This window comes from Saccopteryx leptura, chromosome 1 (genome assembly GCF_036850995.1).
Source record: "Saccopteryx leptura isolate mSacLep1 chromosome 1, mSacLep1_pri_phased_curated, whole genome shotgun sequence".
In the NCBI taxonomy this organism is placed as follows: Eukaryota; Metazoa; Chordata; class Mammalia; order Chiroptera; family Emballonuridae; genus Saccopteryx; species Saccopteryx leptura.
In genome coordinates, this window is record NC_089503.1 from 212,589,508 (window position 1) to 212,615,211 (window position 25,704).

Here is a 25,704-nt window from a genome sequence, read left to right on the forward strand (position 1 = left end):
AACGGAATACTATGTAGCTGTCAAAATGAGAAAGCTAGACTCTATGTATGAACATAGATCTCAAAAACATGATATCAGCTGAATATGTTGTCGAATGTGACCCACATTCTGATACCATGAATGCAAACAAAAAGCATTTAACAAATGTGATGAATTAATAAACACTATTTTGACCAGAACCACTTAGATAGTCCTGGTCAAGAACTCCTAACTCCTCCTTGCTACTTACTTACATCATTCTCAGTTCCCATCCCACATCCCCAAGGACCACCCCAGACCACAGTGATTCCTATGTATGTAGCCTCCTCTATTTTGTACTAGCACTGTGGGGTTTTAAAAGTTCCTCATGCAGAATGTTTAATGTCATTTTAGTGCATAGCAAGAACTCATTGACATTTAGCTGCTATTTATTGTCACAAAGTTATTTCTCCCCATGTTTATCCTGGTACTCTGCCTTAGTAGATACTCAATATATATTTACTTTTGACTATGAATATGACACTGACATATTTCCGCTAATGATATATTTGCCCATGTCATTGCCTGGCATGGGATCCTGGCTCACTATTTCCTGGATGTTCCAAATTGCAGATAACGTCTGTGGACATTCAAGATTTCGGCTGCTTTGTATTTCCCTACCTGAGTGTTCAGACACTATCTTTGGAGCACAGATAACCCCTGTTCCAGGCTCAGCTGACCCTTGAAACCCAAACCTTCTCTCCCATCATCATGGAGAAATGGTTTAAGCCTTTTAGAAATCAACTATTAATCCTGGGAGTTTTCTTCCAAGACCTTGAAGACCAGAGAAATCCCTCACTCTCAGGAGGCTTAGAGGAGGTACTTACAAAGCAACACGGGGCAGAGCTCAGCGCAGACAGAGAAGGGGAAGGCATGAGGAGTAAGAGGAACATTTAGTTAGCAGAGTACCTACTATCTCCCGGCCATAGGGCCTTTATATACGTGATCTCAATTGACAACATGTATAGAACAGAAGGATATTGTAATCCCCGATTTACAGATGAACAAACTGAGGCCTGAAGATGAAGTAACTTGTCCAAAGCTGCACAGACAATAAATGTTAGAATATAGATTTTTAACCACGTTTTCTTGATGTTAAAAGCCTGTATTTGTGGCAGAAGTTAAATCTGTTTATTTTAACTAGCTTCCTTTATATTTATACTTGATTTCATTGAGTTGAATGAAAAACATATATTCCATAAACTTCTACGTCTGGGTCCTCAGTGAATAATTTCAAGAATTGAAAGAAATGACTTATTTGGAATGGTGTGTATAAAGTTGGCAGCTGCTCTGCATGACATGCTTGACATAGGGTCTGAAGTTACTAATTCTCAGAAAACAAACATTATATACCAGACAACTTAGGGAGAAGAAATTGACCTTAAAACTACTACTTTTTTTGGTAATAAAATAATAGGACACCCATAAATGTATGAAGAAGATTGCCAAAAATTAGCACATACATTTTGTTCAGAAGTTGTAAGTTTTGTGCCAGTTAGTATAACCACACCAGTAAGATCAGTTCTCTGTTGGTGGATATCTTGTTAAGAGTTACTTGCTCCAATATGATTTCTACAGAAGTGCATTCTCTGCAGTATCTTTTACCTTAACATCAGCTGCAGCAGAAACATCCTAAATCGGGTTGGTTTTCATGTAATTATTAGCAATCCTAAAATGACGGTGCCTCCATTTGGACTTACTACTGTTATTTCACAGATATGAACCAAAGTAATACAGCAAACACACTCCTGAAATTCTCAAGGGAAAAGCCAACACTTAGTGATAATGGGAAAATTGTTCCCACTTATGCTGTTTAACGCAAACACGTCTTTTCAAATAGTCAAGAAATAACTGAAAGCTTCAATTACCTATATCTACAATGTTTATTATTCACTTTTATATTTGAAATAGGGGGATAATAGGAAAAAACAGCAGTTCTTCTTTGACTAATAACCAAAGCGAAGAAAAGCAAAGTGGGATCAAGACGAAGGAAAGATAGAAATTTCTATCTCAATGCAAATGAACTACTTAACACAAAAGGGATACCAACAGAGAAATGAGTCATGAGAAATAAAAACCAAACCTTTACCTATATCAATTGATTAAGGGCCACTTATTTACAAAGCAGGACATTTCATAAATTTTGCTCCCCCAAATAAAAACTTCAGGCACAACACGTTGAGCACATGACATTCAAGAAGAAAATAAAACTCATTTGGGCTGATGGGCTTTTCAGTCTCTCTTTCACAAAGTAAATAATTACTAAACTAGAATAATGAGAGCTGTGTCTCTTAAGGGTGATAAATAGTTTGTAGGCTGAAACGTACCCTGATTAATTTTACTAATGACCTACCAGCTATCTTAATTTCAAGTAGCCATTAGAGAATGACAGATTGCAGAGTACGGCAGCATAAGGGAATTAAAAGTTACAGACAGACAATGAAGTAATAGGGTGTCACCATGTTACACTATGTAAACACACAATGCCAGATAGTCTGTAAGGGACGTAAGAGTGCACTGGCGTGTTTATTTTATTTTTTAGTGGTAGTTAAATTTCCCAACACGGTTTCTTTTTTTTTTGGATAAACTATGACATTTTCTACTCCAGTCCAATTTTGTACTTTAATGCCAATCCTAATCATTTAGTAATCAAATAAAAGTCTGAAATCCCTACCCAAAAGGTTTTCTGCAAACACACTGGGATGAGATGGTATTCGATGGAGAGTCTGTACCTGAAAACCGAGTGCTGACAGTGAATTCCTCCTTTCTTTTAAAAAAAAAAATCTGCTGATTCTGTAGTCATCATTTAAAATTTCTGCTGTAAATGATCACAGGGGAATCTGATAATACACAGACAATCAAAGCTCAAGGAAAGGGCACACAGACCAGGTTTATAGTCTGACCATACTGAAGAGTGTCTGGGTAAGTGAGGCAGCCTCTAGTCATGTGGTTCCTCCCTGGCTCCATTCCAGGGTCTGGTCTGGGGTGAGACTCCTGTCATTCACATTCAGCCTCCAGGGTTTCAAATGGGCAATGAGGGTTGAGAATCATTGTTTTGGTCTTGTAATATTAGCAACTATTAAGAGTTCCCTACAGAGTCAGATCAATTCAGACACCTTGCCAACTTTCTAATCTGAAGATGGTTTTCTTCTCCCATGCCATTCAAACAGATTTTAACTAGAGGTTCATGTCAGGAGTGTGCAGCTGCAAATAAATACTGGATAGGTAGGAAAATAGAGAATGACATTGTTGTACTCTGTACAAAAGGTGGATGCAGAATGTGACCTAAGGTAGGCTGTTTATAGCCTGTTTGCTATGATTTTGTATCATAACTTCTCTGAAGTTCTCACTTTTATCTTATGAGTGATCATTTGATATATTTAATTCCATATTCCTTTGTATGTATAAAACTTCCTAATATATAGAACCTGAACTTCATTCATTCATTCACCCACAAAATATTTATTAAGAACTGACTACATATTACCAGGCATTGTTCTAGGCATGCCGTCACTGCACTGAACAAAAGAAAAAAGAAATACATCTTCTCATGCAGCTTATGCTGCTGTGGGGTTTTCTGAATAAGCAGCTAGGCAAAGCTTTATTTCTCTTCATCAACACGTTTTACTCAACTACAAATACTAATTTGAAACTCTTACAAAGATAAATACAATCAAATGGGAAAAATTAATATAGAGAAGGAAAAAAAATAAAAGTAGGAAAGCAGTGCTATACGCTTGGTAAAATTCAGAGTCCAGAGCAAATAGCCCGAAGGGTGGTTAGAATAATTCAAAGGTAAAACCAATTGCGACTGATGTTAAATAAAAAGACTTCAATGCATTCAAAAAGATAAAAATTAAACTCCTTTAAAAAGGCGATTCTACTGTGCATTTTATAACCACTGGAGCGTGGCCCCTGCAAATCCTCTCCCTTTCCTAAAAAGCTGCGACACTGAAAAATATTGTCAAAAAAACCCCATTACCTCCACCTTCAATAAAGAAGTAACAAGGGCCCTGGATGGTTGGCTCAGTGGCAGAGCATTGGCCTAACATGTGGATGTCCTGGGTTGGTTGGATTCCCAGTCAGGGCACACAGGAGAAGCACCCATCTGCTTTTTCACCCCTCCCCTCTCGCTTCTCTCCCCACCCCCTCCGGCAGCCACAGCTTGATTGGTTTAAGCACATCATCCTGGGCTCTAAGGATGGCTCCATGGAGCCTGTGCCTCAGGAGCTGAAATGGCTTGTTTGGGAGCAATGCCCCAGACGGGGGTAGTTGGGTGGATCCTGGTCAGGGTGCATGAGGGAGTCTGTCTCTCTATCTCCCCTCCTCTCACTTGGAAAAGAAGAAGAAGAAGAAAAAAAAGAAGTAACAATTTCACCTTCCAGATAATTGATGTTGGTTGAATAATTTTGGTCCTCCGGTGTCTCATCTCCCATGTCACATGTCCCTGCCCTCCTCTCCAGCCCCTGTGCTCACCCACCGTGACACTTTTATTCTTTTTATGTGCAGCAGCAGATTTCATACTCTGATTCTGAATTTCCCCCATTAGTCCTGATAGATTATTTTGAAAAGAGAGATTATTTTTGAAAGAAGTTTTATATATATAAATATATATCAATGAAACATGTTTTATATGGCTGAGATGTTCATGTCAGGCCTCCAGACATCCTCATATCTCTATCAAAAAAATTATCATAGAACACCACTGAACAATGGAGATGCCAGGAGACATGAAATGGGGTAAAAGAGAGGACTTCAGAACCCTCTCATTAGCGGGAAAACACGCAGGCACAGAAAGCAGCCAAGTCTCCACTGAAAGACTAGAGCCTCTGAAAGGAGCATGGAAGCTAATGACATGGCACATGGCAGATAAGAAGCAGCCCTCTCCAGAGCATCACAGGGCAGTCTTTTCTGGGGACAAGGAGTCTGTCCTTGCTGCCTGCTGTTCTGAATCAGTCACTGTAGCAAAGAGACAATTTCATTTAACTTTTTAATTAACATGTGTCCTTGCTGACAGACATTGTGAATGGGGCCCTTTTCCCTTCCCATTATGGCTTTGACTTTAGATTTAATTACTGTGGAAATGAATCAAGAAACATGACTTCAGGCACAGCATTTTAAATGTCAGCGGAGTAACAATGTTAATTCTCTATTTTAAAGTATCAGTGTCATCCCATCTTTATGACGAGTGATGTGAAAATAATTTTAAGAAGGAGGCTACCAACCCATGAGAAGATCACCTGTTAGCTGCTATTTGTAAAGGTCTTCTTCAGACAATGACAGTTTTATTTTGTGCATGCTCCTAACTACTTACATATAAAGAAGCTGTGCTCTTCCAATAGTATACAGGAAAAGACCAGAGCCTGTTAACTTAGGTCTGAATGAGCTATTGAAATAGAACCTCCATGCATGTAATCAAAATCCAGCCACAGTCTCTTCTATTGCCAAAAGTGAGAAGGGGGGATATTTAAAAGTATATTATCTTTTCTGTCATGAGGTATAAGGCATGGAAATGCAGTGAAGTGACTAAATGGTTAGTCCTCCCATAAAATCGGTATCTGGGAAACAAACAAGCAAATCAACAAAAACCTTAGCACAACTTTAAGAGGAAGTTAAAGACAAGCGGAATACCTTCTCATACAGTCCAGCGCTCGGATAAAGAAGTCCTTGTGCAGCTGGTGCTCATCTCTCAAGATTGAGCACTGTTCAAGTGTCACCGACATCGATGTCCTGTCTTTGGCACTTTTACAGCAGGTGAAACGGATACCATTTAGTTTGCGACAAATCTGTAACACAGATGCACAACCCATTCATTGTTCTTTTGTTGGTTGCTCTAAAGTGTGGGACTCCTCACCATCTAAACACGCCAGATTTATGTTACTATGACAGTCGATTGGTTCACTCTGCCCTATTGAATGTAAAAACAGTACCTTCTCATCTCATGAAGCTAGTGGAATAGATTTTACTGTATTTCTTCATGTATAAGATGCGCCCATGTATAAGATGCATCTTAATTTTGGGGCTTGAAATTTGAAAAAAAAATGTATTACATAAAGTTATTGAACCCAAGTTTTATTCATTGTAAAATCCTTACAACTCCTCATCCTTGCCAAAAAGTGGGAAATTTTTCAGAGAAGGGTGTATCTTATACATGGGGAAATATGGTACGTAGTTCTTTGACCGGTGTAGGGAGGGGGTTGTTGAAGGCATATAGAATGGTAAGTATCCAGCAGAAGCAGCAAAGCTCCTTGGAAGGGCACACTCCCCCCGCCCCCGGCTGCAGTGGTTAACCATAATGACCACAGCTTAGGAACAACAGCTCACTTGTGAAGAACATCAGACACTTGATTTGAATCCTAAATGCCTAATATTGTCTTACTTTACTTTTAAGAAAGCTTTGCTAGTTCAGGTTTTATGTTATGAAATTTCAAATATCTATATGGTACCAGTACATCAGATGAGGGCACCACTAACCATTCATTAATACAAAATAAGAAACCCCCTTCTAAATGACCACTGTTAATTGCACATCTAATGTGTACCAGGTACCATGCTAATACATTTCATACAGATTTGAAATTTAATTTCCTGCACATGAACCCTGGAGGAAGGTAAATTATTCTCATTTTACAAGTGAGGACCTTGAGGTTTGGATAGGTTAGGTAATTTGTGTACAACAGAATAGAGCCAGGATGCTAATGTAAGTCTACCTAATTCTAAGAACCAAGTCTTTAACTTCCATTCTCCATTCTATTCTGTTTTCCTCTGTAATTCTTTTTGTTTTTCTGATGTAAATAAGGAGAAGCAATCATCTCTCTTCTGGTCACCTAATGGTTAACACATGAATTATTCCATTCCTTTCTCTTCCCTATCCTATAACAGAACCTGATATGTGGTACCGACAGTCAAGTTCAGCATCAGCAATGCTAAGCAACATGCATTTAAAATAAATTTATTGTGACGTAATACAAGTCTGCCTTACCATCTTCCCTCAAGGAGGCTTTAACAGTTGCCTGCTTTAAGGGGAAGATGTAATAGCACAGTTTGTTAAGGTTACATATTCTTATATGTAACCTAGGATTTACCAGTCCTTATGAGACCTTTGGTACTTTCTCACTATTTTCAATAGAAGTGACTGGAGAAATGTGAGAGTATGATTTCACCATATAGTCATTTTTCATCTAGAGAACTCTAATCCTTTCAAATGAACAGTATTTCAAAACTTTTAATATAAAATAACAGAGGTTTGATTATATTTGTGGTAATAAAATATAAACCTCAATGCCCACTTATGAGATATGATTTTTGAAAAGAATGAATATCTATATTGTCACTATTATATGCAATATCTTACTTAGGGTACTTAGTGTTTAAAGTCGGGCGGAGGCAGGGGCAATTCTATTAGAGTAGACAGTTGGATCCTGGTTTCTGCATTTCTACTTTTTTTGAACTATATGAGCCTAATTTAACACATCTGATTGGCAGCTGGTCTCTAGATCCTCATTTTTTATTTTTTAAAACTCAGATAAGATAAAACCACATAGCTGTATATTTTTCGATTAGAATGTAAAACTTTATCAAAAGCCGTATTTTCACAAATACAATAGATTTAAAGAAGAGGGGGGAGAAGAAATAGAGGCAGCAGTAAAAGCTTTTCGGAAAATATCAAAAGGGATTCCTATATTTCTTCATTTTTTTTTCTTTTGTATTTTTCTGAAGCTGGAAACGGGGAGAGACAGTCAGACAGACTCCCACATGCGCCTGACTGGGATTCACCCGGCACGCCCACCAGGGGCGATGCTCTGCCCACCAGGGGGCGATGCTCTGCCCCTCCGGGGCGTGGCTCTGCTGCGACCAGAGCCACTCTAGCGCCTGGGGCAGAGGCCAAGGAGCCATCCCCAGCGCCCAGGCCATCTTTGCTCCAATGGAGCCTTGGCTGCGGGAGGGGAAGAGAGAGACAGAGAGGAAGGGGGGGGGTGGAGAAGTAAATGGGCGCTTCTCCTATGTGCCCTGGCCGGGAATCGAACCCGGGTCCCCCACACGCTCTACCGCTGAGCCAACCGGCCAGGGCCTATATTTCTTCATTTTAAGAGTACTATCCTGGTCCTTGGTTTATGGAGGTCTCAGCCTACAGGCATTCTAGTAATAATACAGTCAGAGTTCCCATGGGTTGTTAAATGTCCACACTCCGGGTGCTATGTATCCATCCACGCCACAGGAAGTTGTGAGTAACCCATATGCGGTCAGTATAGATATTCCAGAAAAGTATCTCAGGAATGAATGGAATTTATGGGAAAACATCTTTCTATATTCATATGGGCAAGTACATATACTAAGGGAAAAAGATACGCTTGTGTTTGCACATGTGCATCCTTCTTTTTCCTATTTCCACAGCTGCATGGTCTGGCTATAACGACATGCACCTGTCCCCAAGTGGTCAGGCAGCCCTGGGAAATGATCAAACTTCTTTCATGCTATCACTTTCTGAGTGAAAGAGCAAAAATAACTTCTTACATGCCTTTGCGAATTTTTGTGAGAATTAACGACCGCAGAAGTGTTTGAAGATATGAAGAGCAGCCACACTGGGGAAAGAACTGATAAACACAACCTTCATGTAACACACGCAGCACAGTGCTGAGGTGCTGAGTGCGACCTGTGCAAATGAGCTGCCGGGACCCACATTTCATAGTGCCCTTTGATGTTCTTCCCGTGGGCCCCAAGGGGGCAGGAAGGGAAACTGAAGCAACTTTCTTCTGCCTTGCTCTTGTAAATTATTTTATATCTAGATTCATGGTAAATCATCCATTCTTTTTCCGCAGAAGAGAGGGACTAATATTGAATTATAATGGAAGCAATGACAGTGGGGGGGGGGTGGCTCTGTTTTAAATGCTATTGACAGAGAATGAATAGAGGATGCTTAGAGGATGGGTTAACCCAATGGTCGGCAAATTCACTAGTCAACAGAGCCAAATATCAACAGTACAACGATTGAAATTTCTTTTGAGAGCCAGATTTTTAAAACTTAAACTATATAGGCAGATACATTCCTTATTGAGGTAGCGCCTGCACGTGGTATTTTGTGGAAGAGCCACACTCAAGGGGCCAAAGAACTGCATGTGGCTTCGCAAGCCACAGTTTGCCAACCAGGGGCTTAACCTAATTCCAAATTACATGAGCAACACTGAGAAGTAACTACAAGCATAGAATTCATCATAGAGATCTCCAAGGTGTGCCTTTCTTAATGAAAAGATTTATTCCAGAGGGTCTGAATGTTTAGCAAAATTCCTAAGTTCATCTGAGCTATGCCCGTATATATATCTGGTATATATCATATATATGTGCCAGATAAGAGCTCACAATACACAGGCAAGATTCTCTTGCTTGCTCTTGTAGAAATCTGGGGTGGGAAAGCAGGAAGACCATCTACCCTGAGGAGCTATTAAGTGAGTAAGTGCCATACCACATACAACTCATTACCCTAAGAGCAATCCATCAGTAATACGTTGTATGCTAATATCTAAATTAACAAACAAATGCTCAGTTCATTAATTGAACAATATATCCAGGAGTTTTACTGAGACTGTAAGTCAGAGATCTGGTAACTATACTCTGTTGAACTCATACATCTCTAGAGCATGATGTGGATGACTGACACCGAAACATGCAACCTCAAGAAAACTAAACACACTTCCTTTCAACCACAAAGTGTCAAACACACCCAGGATTTGTGAGAAAAGCCAAAGAGTAGGATTCATTCTCAATGAGTTCTTCTTTTTCAAATTTGTGTTCTAGTCTACTGACAACACTACCAACGGCACTGAAAATGCTTAATCTCTTAGATCATGGAGGATGACATCTGGTCACTCAGAAAGCATAGGTTGACCCGAACCTAGTAGACACCCAATAATGCCTGCCGGTCCTCACGGTGACAGCGAGTAAGTCAGACAGGACAGTGCTTACCGTAGCAGCCAGCCACATGATTTCCACATTCTTCCTTTTTTTGGCTTGAATATTTTGATGGAGATTTTCTAGTAATCCTTTTAAATCATTTTGTTCTTGAAAATGCGAAATGTCTGAAAAAAAGGAGAAAAAAAAAGAAAACAGGAGTAAGCTGCTCATGAAATTTCCCTCAATACATTTGCAAATAATGACAAATGCTATTTGGAGCGAACTATGGGAAGATAATTGCACTTATTAATCCCCTACTTTTATCCTTTACTTAGAAACATGTCTCAGTTTCCCCATTCCTTATTCTGTGCAATTGTGGTAATGTCAAGCGGTCATATAATACTATTACACTGGCAAGAAAAACATTCCTAATGAGGATGCCTGCTTCCATCAAAGCAGGGCATAGGCGAGACATGAGTTATAACCTTCCATTTCTTACCACAGAAAGGCTAGTCTGAATCAAGAGAATATACAGGGTAAATAAAAAATTCTGCAAAGCACTGATTTAGCACAACGCCATGTCCATGCCGCTTAGGTGACCTTTCCACAGGGTTCATAATCAGAGCCAGAATCAAATAAAAAAACCTGGTTGCCCAATTCTTTTATTTATTTATTTATTTATTTATTTATTTATTTATTTATTTATTTATTTATTTTTCTGTATTTTTCTGAAGCCGGAAACGGCAAGAGACAGTCAGACAGACTCCCGCATGCACCCGATCAGGATCCACCCGGCACGCCCACCAGGGGGCGAAGCTCTGCCCATCCGGGGCATCGCTCTGTTGCGACCAGAGCCACTCTAGCGCCTGGGGCAGAGGCCGAGAAGCCATCCCCAGCGCCTGGGCCATCTTTGCTCCAGTGAAGCCTCGGCTGCGGGAAGGGAATAGAGAGACAGAGAGGAAGGAGAGGGAGAGGGGTGGAGAAGCAGATGGGTGCTTCTCCTGTGTGCCCTGGCTGGGAATCAAACCCGGGACTTCTGCACGCCAGGCCGACGCTCTACCACTGAGCCAACCGGCCAGGGCCAAGTTGCCCAATTCTTATGCCAGTAATTTCCCCCAAGTCGGTGCTAGTGTCGCCACAGTTAGTGGTGGGTCCTAAAAAGCAGTTCCAGCCTTAACATAGCAGACCAGCTTCTTTGGATTCTGAGACTCCAGAAGAAAGCATCATAATTTTTTCAAAATAAATGAGTCTCCTTGTTGACATGCCATTTGAAACCGACCATAAAGCTACCAAACAGAAACCGAATGGCCAGCCTTAGCCCCAGCACAGACAGACAGGTGGCTTCTTCATCATGTGACCCCTTCACCCCAGGGCATGGTTTTCAAAAGGACATAATTTTAATGTGCTTACAGTTTTCAGGCCACTATTTCTTTCTTTTTTTTTTTTTTTAATTTTTTTTTTCATTTTTCTGAAGCTGGAAACAGGGAGAGACAGTCAGACAGACTCCCGCATGCGCCCGACCGGGATCCACCCGGCACGCCCACCATGGGGCAACGCTCTGCCCACCAGGGGGCGATGCTCTGCCCATCCTGGGCGTCGCCATGTTGTGACCAGAGCCACTCTAGCGCCTGAGGCAGAGGCCAAGGAGCCATCCCCAGCGCCCGGGCCATGTTTGCTCCAATGGAGCCTTGGCTGCGGGAGGGGAAGAGAGAGACAGAGAGGAAAGCGTGGCGGAGGGGTGGAGAAGCAAATGGGCGCTTCTCCTGTGTGCCCTGGCCGGGAATCGAACCCGGGTCCCCCGCACGCTAGGCCGACGCTCTACCGCTGAGCCAACCGGCCAGGGCTCAGGCCACTATTTCTGTTTCCATAATGATAAAACTGGATATTCAGAGCACATCCCTGTCAATCTAACACTTTGCTTGTTGACAATATTGTTTTTTTCAACCTGACAAAAATCTTACAGGCCTCAGAAACTCAGATCTGGTTCCTGAAAGAAGTATTATTGGCTAGTTTGTGGATGAATCGGTGAGATTTCAAGATGTTATAATAGATTCTGATATAGCCACTAAAAATCCTGGTGTGGTTTGGCATATGGGTTAGTTTTAGATTGAAAATCAGTTTTCTCAAATATAAATACAGCCACTAAAATTTGTTTTTGTTACTCACTCCTGCATTCCTCTAACATCAGATTTAGACAGAGCAATGAGTCTCTATGTCTATCTCCATGGGACTAGTCTTGATTCAAATGGGGTTGAAGAATATCACCAAAAGGTGAAAGGTACAAGAATGTTCATTGCTTTATCATTTACTATTAAAAAAAAGTTTTAAGTTTCATAAAGAGAACAGTAAACTGTTACACAGTGTTGCAAAGTAATATACTGTGGGTAAGATAAATAAATGCTATATGTATAAAATTGATCTATACTAAAAACTATGATGAGCAAAAATTGCAAATTATAGAAGGATTCATACAAGATAAGAGCAATAACATAAAGTTAAATGTGCAAAACTGTACAATATTTTCTCTTGTTACATTCATTTGGAGTAAAAATGTGTATGAGGATGCAAAACACCAAATTCTGAGTATTGACCTTCTCAGAGGCGGGAAAGTTAGAGACGGAAACAGGAAAGGACTTCTCCTTTAACTGAAAATATTTCTTTCTTAAAATTTCTGTGAGGCTGAGGGATGAGTTCCCAAGTGTTTATTACTGCACGATCTGTTATTTTTCCTATTTGTTTGATACTTCCATAATTATTTATTTATTTTTTTTTTCTTTTTCATTTTTCTGAAGCTGGAAACGGGGAGAGACAGTCAGACAGACTCCCGCATGCGCCCGACCGGGATCCACCCGGCACGCCCACCAGGGGCGATGCTCTGCCCACCAGGGGGCGATGCTCTGCCCATCCTGGGCGTCGCCATGTTGCGACCAGAGCCACTCTAGCGCCTGGGGCAGAGGCCACAGAGCCATCCCCAGCGCCCGGGCCATCTTTGCTCCAATGGAGCCTTGGCTGCGGGAGGGGAAGAGAGAGACAGTGAGGAAAGCGCGGCGGAGGGGTGGAGAAGCAAATGGGCGCTTCTCCTGTGTGCCCTGGCCGGGAATCGAACCCGGGTCCTCCGCACGCTAGGCCGACGCTCTACCGCTGAGCCAACCAGCCAGGGCTTCCATAATTATTTTTAAGGAAAGCACTGAGCCAAAGTTCCAGGGACAAAAAAAATGATTTTTCATGCCAAATCGGCCCGTTTTGACTTGTGGTCATAGGCAAGTTGCATCACTCTCTCTCCCTATTTTCTCAACTGCAAAATAAGGACAATAACCCCATCAAGCTTCATTGACTTGTACTGGAAAACAATTAATATGATAAAAGTCTTGGTGGAAGAGGCTACATTAAATTCTGTGCCAATTCTAAAAAACAGATGAAGACCTTAGTAGCTTTTAAGAGAGTTCATAGCCTTTGATAGGATGCCTACTTTCTCAGGCAAATGGCAGAATTTCTCCAAAGTAAAAAAAAATGTTCTCTTACACATACACACACAGAAGTACAGTCACAAACATTCACAAACCCAGTGACTCCCCGATGGAACAACAGACAAGTCCTGAGAATTTGTGAGTAGGCCCTTTTCCTTGTTTTGTCAAATGCGCTTCTTCAACAAGAGTTCTGAGTATGACCTTGACCTGAATCAAAGACAGGTGCTGACAAGTGAACAGAAGTGGGCTGCGGACCCTCAGCTGATTGAACTGAAACATTCATAAGGCCAAGGCAACGGCTGCGTCACCGTATGGTCAATGACGTTAGACTGTCCTAGTGTTCCAAGATGAAATGGAAATGACAGCTGCCCTCCCATCCCTGTCCCACCATTTCCCACTGTGTAGCAGGCATCAAATCCATAGGGGATCAGCCCCGATCTCACTCTGAAGTCAGTCGGTATGGTCCCATCACCCTGGAAATCGGGACTCGTTCAGAGATGTGCATCTAATTCTAAGCCAATCAGAGCTTGACTCTGACATCAGCAATTGTTTCAGGGGTATGCAAGAGACCTGTGATGGTCCAGGACACTGTAAAATGCAAGAAGGAAGCAAATTTCTTTGTCTCTTTTGTTGACCACGGGAACAGTTCATGCCAGCCAGCCTTGAGTCACAGAGGGCTGGATGTAGGATATGTCAACACGAACGGTAGCAGAGTAATGACGTGGGGTGAGGGTGTCATTTTAATATTGCAGAGCCATTAAGGGAAGTATATATTGAACAAGGATATGAAGTATTGTAAAGACAATTTACAATATTTAGCTCACAAAGGGCCCTGACTGCTTTTCTTTTTTATCTCACCTTTAGAACACTGACAGAGGAGTTAACACGTGAAAACATTCCAACAGACCTGTATGACAACATCTTTCTCCTTTGTTTGGAGAAAGGGCAAGAGATAGGCATTTTATCAAGAGAAAACAGAGAGATCTGCAATGATAAATTGATACTTGCTTACTCCTCATTTAAAGGGTAGAGAAAGAAGCCTTTCATCCAATCAAATCACCATTGTGTTTGCTCCAAATCAGGTAGCAAATGTGATGGTAATGCTAAAACAGGGAACAGTTTGTGCTGGTGAGTTTTAGAAGTACGTTATCCCTTTTTATTTGCTAACCCCAAATTTAAGCATCTTAATAATCCAGATGGGCACAAAAAGGGTTTTGAAAGGTTCCTGAGATCATGAAACCCAACGGAAAGATCAGAGAGCGAGGAGCGGGAGAAGCCCTTGTACCTGCGGCAGCAGCTTCCCCAGTAGATCTTAGAGGTCAGGCAGGGTGTGAGGGAAGGGGATCCCGACGGTTTCATGTGCCTTAAGGTAGAGGGGACAACTGTCTGGGAGCTACATCCCTATTCAGAGAAAACGCGGAGGGAGAAACCCACAGCACTCAGTACCCAAACAGAGCAAAGAGACCTCAGTCACCCTGCTCTCTCTGACACCAGCTCCACACATGGACTTCTTGATTCAGATAAAGAGTCAGCAAAGATTTATAGGAAAGGCTCTGTCCATTCTTGGGAGCACTATACTTGGCTTAAATAAACCCCTTCTTCATTAATTCCTATTGCAAAATAGTTTTGTGTATATTAAGTTTTCAATAATTAACAAGTTTGAAATCCATAAACGTGCTGGCTGCCAAAGGATCCCCTGCACTGAACTTCATTTTGGCATTAAATGGTTTCACATGAAATAAAATAACTGCAGGTGAAATTTTCTAACCATACACACATGGACATACATATGCCATTATATTTTGAGGCATGATTCACTGTTACAAAAAGAAAGACCTAAACAGTCACCTAAGACAGTTCAAACTAAAGTGTGAGACCTTATACAGATCAGTGAACAGATTGCTAGTGATCTGGCAACAGCTTTTAGTACAGCTTTTGGTTAAAAAAAAATTCTTACTTTACTAAAATAGTGTCTTATCATTGTGAATTATTTCAATATCTTAACATATTTATACTACTTATGTATGAATCCCAAAGACATTCTTCATTCTCTGACTTTGAACTTGCTCAAATATTATGTGCTTAGTGTTGTAGGAAAAAAGAACAGAAATGAACAATGCCCCCCCCAACCCCAGAAGTGTAAAACAAATTTCTATAGGTTTAGATGCCTTAACATTTTCACATAACTATCATAGTAAGTATATATGATAAACTGGTTCCTCACTTTATATCCCTTTATAGCCCCTGTAGAACTTGCATTTATTCGATTTTCTCCCTGTCTATGGATGATACACCTGATGTAGCTTGTAAGTCAGAAACCTAAACCATTATTTAAGTCTTTTCATGGTTAAAAGGGGCACAAAATTTCTATTGGATTCAGTTGAGATTTCTAATCACAAGTTCCTTATTTTAACTTTTGGCATTTTCCGGTGGCACGGACACCAATGCCCTAGCCTGGAGCGGCAGGGCACATTCCGGAGAGCAATCAGGGCAATGAGGCAGGTGTGGTGGGCCATGCCACCTTGGCAATCAGCCTTCTCGACTCCAATAATCTCAGAATCGCTCTCACATCACCAGTCACGCTTCTTTCTTCTATTGACCTCTATAGCTGACCTCTTCCGAAGATTTACAGTCAAGAAATTATTATTGCTGTTTCCTATAATTTGTAGACTTACAATCAGGAGGCATCTTTTCCATAAATATCGTGTAATATTCTTTTAGAAGTTCAAAGTTTTCCTGATTAATACTTTCTTGCAAAGAAACATCTCCAAACCTAAAAATAGAAAAAAGAAAACCATTATAGGTCATAAAATAGTACCTGAAAGGAATATACTTGATCTTTTCCTTTTACACAGATGGTAATATATAGTTTCCTATGGAGTCTCTCTCCATTTTAAAGCAACGTTGCACAATGGTGATGTCAAACACGTTCTAGTTCCCACTGGCCCTGATTCCATCAACCCCTTTTGACACACCAAAATATTCTCTCAATCACCAAATATACACTTGAATGAAATATCAAGTTTAAAACACCAGTCCCTGTACTTTGTATATAATTGATATTCACTTAATGTTAGTCTTCCCATCTCTGCATGGCTGTATTTCTGAGGTCAAATGAACAACAAATAACAAAAAAAACTTCCTCCTTTTTTACCCGACAGATCTTCCTGTTCACCCATGATACCTGAGGAGAGATCCAGTTGACCAGGACTGGACACTGGGCTGCACCACCTAATTAATGCACACCGTCAAGTGCTACGGGCACATGCAGAGCCCTTCAATTGCCCAGGAAGTAGTTCTGCCAAAATTATTTTTTCTGTCTACACCAGTGATAGTCAACCTGGTCCCTACCGCCCACTAGTGGGCGTTCCAGCTTTCATGGTGGGTGGTAGCAGAGCAACGAAAGTATAAATAAAAAGATAGATTTAACTATAGTAAGTTGTTTTATAAAGATTTATTCTGCCACATTTAGCAAAAATCCAACATAAAGTAGTTGGTAAGTAATTATTATTATATGTTTTAACTTGCTGTAACTCTGCTTTATAAATTTTATAAAGTAAAATTACTTCCCTACTTTATAAATCACCATTACTGAGGAACCGGTGGGTGGTTAGAAAATTTACTACTAACAGAGATACAAAAGTGGGCGGTAGGTATAAAAAGGTTGACTACCCCTGCTTTACACCATGAGGCCTAAACCGTCTGTACAGATGCTCTTCTGCCTCTTTCTCAAGATAAAATTTTCTACCTGTATATCACTGATCTTATGTCTTCATTAAGCATTTCCTAGGTTTAAACTTAAAATCTACCTGACTCTCTACACCAGGATGCTGTGTAAATGGCTTCCAGATGTGTGTGTCTCCATCTAAATATCTCCATTCAAATCTGTCTTTCCAGTTGTCAATGAAAAATTTCAGTGTTATTATCCCAGCCCACTTCAAATGTAACATAACCGAAACCAGAAACGACTTCCTTCTTTTGTTTAAAAATAAATACAGCCCTGGCCGGTTGGCTCAGCAGTAGAGCGTCAGCCTGGCGTGCGGGGGACCCGGGTTCGATTCCCGGCCAGGGCACATAGGAGAAGCGCCCATTTGCTTCTCCACCCCCCCTTCCTCTCTGCTTCTCTCTTCCCCTCCCCCAGCCAAGGCTCCACTGGAGCAAAGATGGCCCGGGCGCTGGGGATGGCTCCTAGGCCTCTGCCCCAGGCGCTGGAGTGGCTCTGTTCACAGCAGAGCGACCCCCCGGATGGGCAGAGCATCACCTCCTGGTGGGCGTGCCGGGTGGATCCCGGTCGGGCACATGCGGGAGTCTGTCTGACTGTCTCTCCCCGTTTCCAGCTTCAGAAAAATACAAAAAAAAATAAAAATAAATATAAATACAGTTTGCCTTGCTCACTGGTTCAGAGTCTCAGCCCCTGTTTGGATTTCCCTACTCTTTCCCACCTCACCCACTCTTCACTGATCTTTTCTCATCTCTGATTTCCTTTCCCTCTTTTTCTTTACTGCTGTCATTATACGGGGTGGGCAAGAGGGGGTTTACAGTTGTGTTATATAATTATTGTATTATTTATTTGTATTGCAACTGTAAATTCAGTATCAGGTATTGCATTATCTCTAGTCTAGAGTGAATGCAAAGCCTCCCAAATACCCAGGTGCTACGCCTCCAGTCTCCTTCCCTTTCAATCTATCTTTTACGTCATGGTCAGATCATTCATTGCTTCAACAAATAGTTCTTTAACATCAGCTATGTTCCAGGCACATAGTTGATGTAAATGAAATGCTGGAGAAGTTCGTCTAACACCTGTTTCATCACATCAACTTGCTAAACATCACTGTTTCTCCTCTTCCCATAAGAACAAAGTCCAGTTTCCTTAGGGTAGCATCTTATTTCTCCACAAATGCTATCAAAATCCTTGTGGGAATACATGTAGTTGCAGCGGTATTTCAATGCCTTTGGGACTTTTCACATCTTCTCCCCCTCTAACTAGAATATCTTCTCTTCCTTGTTAGCTTGATTTATCCCATCAGAGCCCTGTGCAAGGCAACTCATCTACTTTATGACACCTCCCTAACAAAATCTACTCCCATCTATGAACCACTCTCCTCCACTATCCCTGTCCTTTCCACCTCTTTACTACTACATGAATCAAAATGAAATCTTGCTGACCTGTCTTCTTTACTGTATGGTAAGTTGTTTCAGAACAGAGATCCTGCCCATTCCTCTTGTTACATCCCATGCTCCCTGTGCCCCACAGCTTGGCAGAGTAGTGCCTGGTACAGAGTCAATGTTCAATGTTGATACAAACTTAAACTTGAAGGACAGGAATATAGACCCAGGAATATCTACAGTTTCCTATACTCTGAAATATACAATTCTAACTTTTTCAGACATTATAATTAACCATATTTTAAAATTATCATCTCTGCTAGAGTAATATTAGTATTATGGACTGAATGCTTTGTGTCCACCCTAAGGCCATATGTTGAAGCCCTAATCCTCAATGGAGCAGCTAATGAAATAATAAAGGTTAAATGAAGTGATGAGGATGGGGTCCTGATCCAATAGGATTAGTGTCTTTGTAAAAAATAAAATAAAAGGCACCAGTGAGCTGGCTTTCTTTCTGTGTACACACATAGAAGAGGTCATGTGAGCACGAAGCAAGAGAGCCAAAAAGAGTTCTCACCAGAAACCCAATAAGCTAGAATCTTGACCTTAGACCTATTCTCTGAAACTGTGAGAAATAAATTTCTTTTGTTTAAATCACTCAGTCTGTGATAGTCTGTTATGGTAACCCAGGCAGACTAATTAGTGCTTACTTATCATTTAAGAATGGATATATATAACATACGGTTGAGCTATGGGTAAATAAATAGTAAATGTTACAGCTGGATTACATAGCACACCTAACGTGCAGAGGTTGCCTGGTAAAGGTTAGAATTCTGAATCAGAAAAATGAGGCTCTGAGAACAGAGGAGAAATGATTTGCTCAAATCAGTGGTTGGTATCAGAATTTCAGCCTTCCTGCTTCTCTCCGTGTTTTTCCCTATGTCATCATTTTGCCTCCTTTTCAAGGCTTATGTATCATATACAGCTTTCAAGTATGAAAAAAAATGCAATTTTTAGTAAAAAGAGATGAGAGAAAAGGGAAGAGACCTTTAAATAAAGTGACTATCAGCTAAATAGTCACAATAACACGAATGATGTAAACTAACCTAATCTAGAAGGCTTGAAAATACCGCACTATCTATTATTTGAAAAGGCTCACATTTTATTAAAGAGTCTTACATCTCTCTCAAGACCACACTCATGGCCCTTATTAGTTCAAATCTCAAACACTCAGTACTCTAGCATACCAAAGAAGAAACAATCAATTTAGAGTGCTGGTTCTTCTTTGCCCAAATTGTGTAATTTATATTCATAAATATCATTCACCTAAACCAGCAGTTCTCAACCTGTGGGTCGCGACCCCGGCGGGGGTCGAATGACCAAAACACAGGGTCGCCTAAAGCCATCAGAAAATACATATTTATTATACAATACATTTTAAAATAAAATATGTATTTTCTGATGGCTTTAGGCGACCCTGTGTTTTGGTTGTTCAACACCAGCCGGGGTCGCGACCCACAGGTTGAGAACCGCTGACCTAAACCATTGAACCTGCTATGAGACAAATAATATAAAAATGACTGGGATATAATCTGATGTTTGATAGTGATTTACAAAAGTGCTTAATTATGAAACGTCTTCTCCAACACAATGAATAAAATTATATAGTCTTATTGATGTATACTACAAGAAGAGAGATTAATAGCTTCCACACAGTTTGAAATTAAACATACAATACAAAGTCGGGATCTAATTTTGTCACTGGCAAGTGAGAATTATAAAAGCCTATGCGGTACAGAAAATATAATTTTGGATGAGAGGAGGAGCAGGTGAAATTGTTGGAAATAATAGATAAGAACAGGCACCTTGACCATCACTGGAATTCAAGATGACTGAAAATGGAGTGATATTTTTAGCATAGTAAATAACACTGGTAAAGCCCTAAAATATACTGATCAAGTCACGCAAAGAATAAGCTAGGAACTTTTAAACTGTTTCCCAGGAGGAAGGAGACCTTTGGAGAGTACATTATAGACAAGAAAGCATTTTAAATTTCAAAAGTATTGAACTCTCCAAATTTTTACCTGTGGGGGAACTCCTCCATTCAGGCTTTACAATAACATGATAATTTCTTTCTCTAAAATCTTTTTAAAAATGTGTTCTTTTAATCTTAACTGTTATCTACATTTTCAATCATTTCTGCATGTGAATCATGTAAGATGCAAAAGTAATTTCTCTCTCTGCTCAAAAAAAGTTTGACAGTGACTTGTGGGATTATACACAATCAAATGTTGTTTGACTAAGCAGGTTATTACAAAAAAATGTTTTAGCATTCCCCACTAACAATTATTTGAATAAAAAATAAATAGGAAAATGAATTGTGCTTTAGGTCTAGGAAGTGCTGATACAATTAGCTAACTTTTACAATTCTGAAGTATATATGAACATAAAAAATTCTAAAGTTTGAAGTATACATATGTATTTAGAAACATAAAGAATATTAAAAACAAACAAACAAACGTGAGGCCCTGCCAGTTGACTCAGCAGTAGAGTGTTGGCCTGGTGTGTAGAAGTCCCAGGTTTGATTCCCCACCAGGTCACATAGGAGAGGTGCCCATCTGCTTCTTCACTCTACCCTCTCTCCTTCCTCTCTGTCTCTCTCTTCCCCTCCTGCAGCCAAGGCTCCATTGGAGCAAAGCTGGCCTAGGTGCTGAAGATGGCTCCATGGCCTCCCGCCTCAGGTGCTAAAAGGGCTCCGGTTGCAGCAGAGCAACACCCCAGATGGGCAGAGCACTGTCCCCTGGTGGGCATGACAGGTGGATCCTGGTTGGGTCTGTCTCTCTGCCTCCCCGCTTCTCACTTCAGAAAAAAGAAAACACTCAAAAAACAAAAAAACCCCAACATGTGAGTATTTTACTATTGGCAGTAATATTTTTCACAGCATTTGACACATTTAAAATTGATGGGGGCCAAGAATCCTTAAATATAAGTATTTTTTTGTTGCTGTTTCAAATAACTTAGTACTGACAGGAAGGGAATTGTTAGTTATAATACAAATCTGAGTTGTATGTGCAGAAACATAGGAATTGGTCAGCACATATGTAACAATCAAGAAGAAAACCTGCCAAGCGCCCATCAATAGACAAGTGGATAAAAAAGCTGTGGTATATATATGCTATATAGATATATGCACAATGAAATGTTACTTAGCTGTAAAAAAAGAATAAAATTTTTCCCTTTGCGGTAGCATGGATGGTCCTAGAAATATTGTGCTAAGTGAAATAAGTTGGACAGAGAAAGATAAATACCATATGATTTCAACTATATGTGGAATCTAAATAGCAAAATTAACAAATACACAAAACAGAATCAGACTCAGATACAAAAAACAGATGGTTGTCAGAGAGGAGGGGGTTTGGAGGATGTTTAAATAAAGTAAAGGGATTGAGAAGTTCAAATTGGTAGTTACAAAATAGTCACGGGGATGTAAAGTACAGCATAAGAAATATAGTTAATAATATTGTAATAACTAATTATGGTGCCAGGTAGGTACCAGAAATACTAGAGGAACACTTTGTAAAGTATATGACTGTCTAACCACAATGCTGTAGACCTGGAACTAATACAAAATAATACTGAATGTAAACTGTAATTTAAAAAAATAATAAAATAAAAAAATAAAAGGAAAATTCAAAGACCCAATATTATACCTGAAGCTTACCTCTCAGCAAGAGTTTGCTGTTCATTGATTCCGATGTTAAAAAGCACAGGACACACATGAAGCAACTGCCCTTCTTTAATCTGTAGAGGTAGAGACTCAAACATTCTTGCGGGAAGTTTCACCTCCACCACGTAACGTTCACTGAAGAAGGCGGAAGACAGAGAAGAAGCGTTGCTTGTGTCATTCATCTTTATGTTATTTTAGATTCATTGGCCACAAACAATAAAACAGTTGGAATATAGCACTGATTTAGGTTTTTGGCTATCTGCTTGTTTTCTATTCTTAATTCATTCAATCATCATTTCATTCACTTCACTATTAAATTACTTGGCATGGAGGATTGTTTACATGTTTGATTTCTCTCCATTATTCTGAGGAAGGATGTTTTAGTTCTTTTTTGTATATCAGGGCCATGTGCATAGAGCCTTAATGTTTATTTTCTTGATTTAGTTATTTTTTAAAAACTGAACCAGTAACTAGAATAACAAAATAATTTAATGATAACTTTTTTAATATAGTGAATCTAACAAGCCAAATAATTTATAACATTTTTAATAATCATGAACTGATTGCTATTATTATTTTTCATTGATTTTAGAGAGAGACAGGAAGGGAGAGAGAGAAACACTGATTTATGCTTCTGCTTATTTATGCATTCATTGGTTGATTCTCGTAAGTGCCCCAACCAGGATCAAACCTGCAACCCTGAGTGTATGGGGACAATGTTCTAACCAATTGAGCTAGGTTGTTATTGATGAACCTATTTACTTATGATGGCCTGATGACAATGTAATAGTTTCATTATTTAAGATTAGCTTTTGGGAGTTCCTTATCATTTGTCAACATTAGTGTATCACTGGTATATTTTTTGGAAATTAGAAATTTTCATTCAAACTATTCATAGTGCTTAGTGTTGAAAACTTAAATTAGGATTCAGAAAATATGGTCAACAGAATACCTACTCCTGTATTTTGAATCTTGACATCTTCTGATGAAGTATAAATTGTATCTAGAAATGTTGAGTGTTTTACCCAGAAATTGGGAAAACCCTGTGATATCAGGACTATTCAGAGTGCTGGGGTTAGGATAAGAAGTGCAGAACAATTAAAGAACCTCTTGTGAAACATTTTTAGTTTACCCTATGAATGTAGATAACCAATTGTCACAGCAACATGTTTTGAAAAGATTCTCTATTGATCTGTTTTGGCACCTTTGCTGAAACTGACTGACCCTAAAGGTAATATTGATAGTTTATTTCTGGACTCCACATTCTTTTCCATTGATCTATATGTATGTACTTATGCCAGAACTATCCAGTCTTGATTACTAGAGTTTCATAGTAACCTTTGAAATCAGAAAGTACAAGTCCTCCAACTTTGTACTTTTATAAAATTGGTTTTGGCATTATGGGTTCTTTGTATTCTCATGTAAATTTTAGATTTAGCTTGCCGATTTCTACAAAAAGTTACAACTGAGATTTAGATAGCAATTACTTTGAATCTACAGATCAATTCATGGAGAATTGCCATCTACACAATATTGAGAATCCTAATTTGTGAGCCTGGGCTATCTTTCCACCTATTGGATCTTATTAATTTCTCCAGGCAACATTTTGTTTGTTCTGTGTTCAGTTTTTAGAGTACTTTGTCGAATTCAGCCGATGCAATTCTTTTTTTGACGCTGCTGTGAATGAAATGATCTAAGTCAGCCCTGTTTCTGACAACTTTTCAGGAGTGTGCTTTTTTTGCTTTACAATTCAAGTCAAGTCAGCCTCTCGTCTCTGGTGGCAAAACTGCTGGTTTTCATGGGTCACCCACCCAGAGCAACACTGCAATGATGGACCTGGGTTGACGGGAGCAGCCCTTGGCGAAAAGGCCACAGACCCCAACTGTATCATGCAACGCTCACAAGTTTTCCTTGAATACGTGCTTCCTAATTAGTGTGTGCATTATTCCTGTAGTCCTCAGAGGACAACCTTAGACAATTCTGTCCATGAGTAATGTTGCTTTCTGAAGAGAGGATCTGCCCAGCTGCTCACTTGGCCATTCTGGAAGTCCACTCTTTTGTTTGATCGGTTTGAAGTCGGTACAACCTGAAGAATGCCCTTAGAAACAGCCACCTGCACTCTGCCTATATAAAGTGCCCTGGTAAGCTTCCCTCACAAATTGTGATGAAAGTATTAGTTTCTCACTTTCAACAATAATCTTTATCATGTTATAGAGTGGTACTATTTTCCAAGTGTGTGTATGAGTCATTTTACTCCTCTTTCTTCCAATGAATGGCAAATTAAGCCTGAGTGCACAGAGGTAATGTTTAGTTTTAAGAGAATGTGGTTTTTCTTTATGTATAAGAAGCAGCTGCCTTTCATGCAACCATGTATCTTAAGTCATTCATCACACATCATAAAAAGAATTATCATATATTTACTATGGTTAAAAAAAAAGATTAGTTTGAATTTACTTAGTCTCTTCCTCTCTCCCTAGCATGGACAAGGTTCTCTCTATAGTACACTCATATTCTCAGACTACTCATTATGGTCTGAAAATGTTTTCAAATTTCAAATATCCTTAGGAAGCATTGAAAAGTGCTAACACCAGAATGGTTATAATTTGGAGAAATCATGATTGAAATGATTTACCATAGGGTATAATTCTTCTCTTGGGAGGTCTATACTACACATAATCATTTTTCTTAATTATTTCTGATATTCTGCCCATCATATGCTGACCTTCAAAGCCATTTATCTAAAACCATTCTCAGAAATCTCAGCCTGGGAGTGAATTGTCAAAAATAATTAAGAAAAATGGTGGTATATGTCCCTGACATAGAAAATACGGCTTTTCTAATATGTTGCTGCTTTTTAACAGAATTCAATGTGAAGTCATCTTAAGAATTTTGATGCTAGTAACCAAAAAATTCCAGTGAAAGTAAAAATACCCAGAGAGTGTTACACTAGAGAGTAGTAAAGAGAAAAGTGTTCTCATGCAAGCTGGTATTTTGAATTCTTCATATTTCATGGGGAGGCAAGACCATACTCACCTCACCACCATACAATTTATAGTCATGAGGCTTCTAAGAGATTTTCAAGATCATCCCCTGTCATGTCACCAAAAAGGAAAAGAGAACAAAACAAAAATTTCCAGAGCAAAGCTTAGCTCTCCTCAGCTCCTTCGTCAAGTCAACAAATATCTAACAAAGCTTGGTCTTGAGAAAATGGGCACCACTTACCGTCTTCCTGTTATAACTGGCAAGACATCATTGGATTTGGCTTCAGTTATTTTAAATGCAACTTTCTTCAAATCTGAAATGCCCACTGCCATGTCCTCCAGCATTCCGATTTCATCACCTATACGGGGGGAAAGGAGTCTGGTTACGGGCATACTGTTTGAAGACAATGCCACTCAGAAGTCCACCTCACTGCAGGAATCTGCTCTAGCATTTTAGTGAATGAGTTTCTGAATGCAGTGAGTCCATTCTCAGTGCTTCTCCTCACAGGCTGAAGGT

General features: G+C 39.8%; 1 protein-coding gene across 14 annotated transcripts in view; it reads right to left on the bottom strand.

Annotated features, from left to right (window-relative positions):
• INPP4B (inositol polyphosphate-4-phosphatase type II B) overlaps window positions 1-25,704 on the bottom strand; it is a 611,130-nt gene that overhangs the window by 39,159 nt on the left and 546,267 nt on the right. For all 14 annotated transcript variants that reach the window (XM_066385755.1, XM_066385735.1, XM_066385716.1 and 11 more), the window contains 5 exons: window positions 25,429-25,546; window positions 22,201-22,341; window positions 16,049-16,146; window positions 9,979-10,091; window positions 5,650-5,804 (listed from right to left, as the gene is read on the bottom strand). In XM_066385755.1, the coding sequence (XP_066241852.1) occupies window positions 5,650-5,804; window positions 9,979-10,091; window positions 16,049-16,146; window positions 22,201-22,341; window positions 25,429-25,546 (625 nt within the window). The remainder of the gene's footprint in view (window positions 1-5,649; window positions 5,805-9,978; window positions 10,092-16,048; window positions 16,147-22,200; window positions 22,342-25,428; window positions 25,547-25,704) is intronic.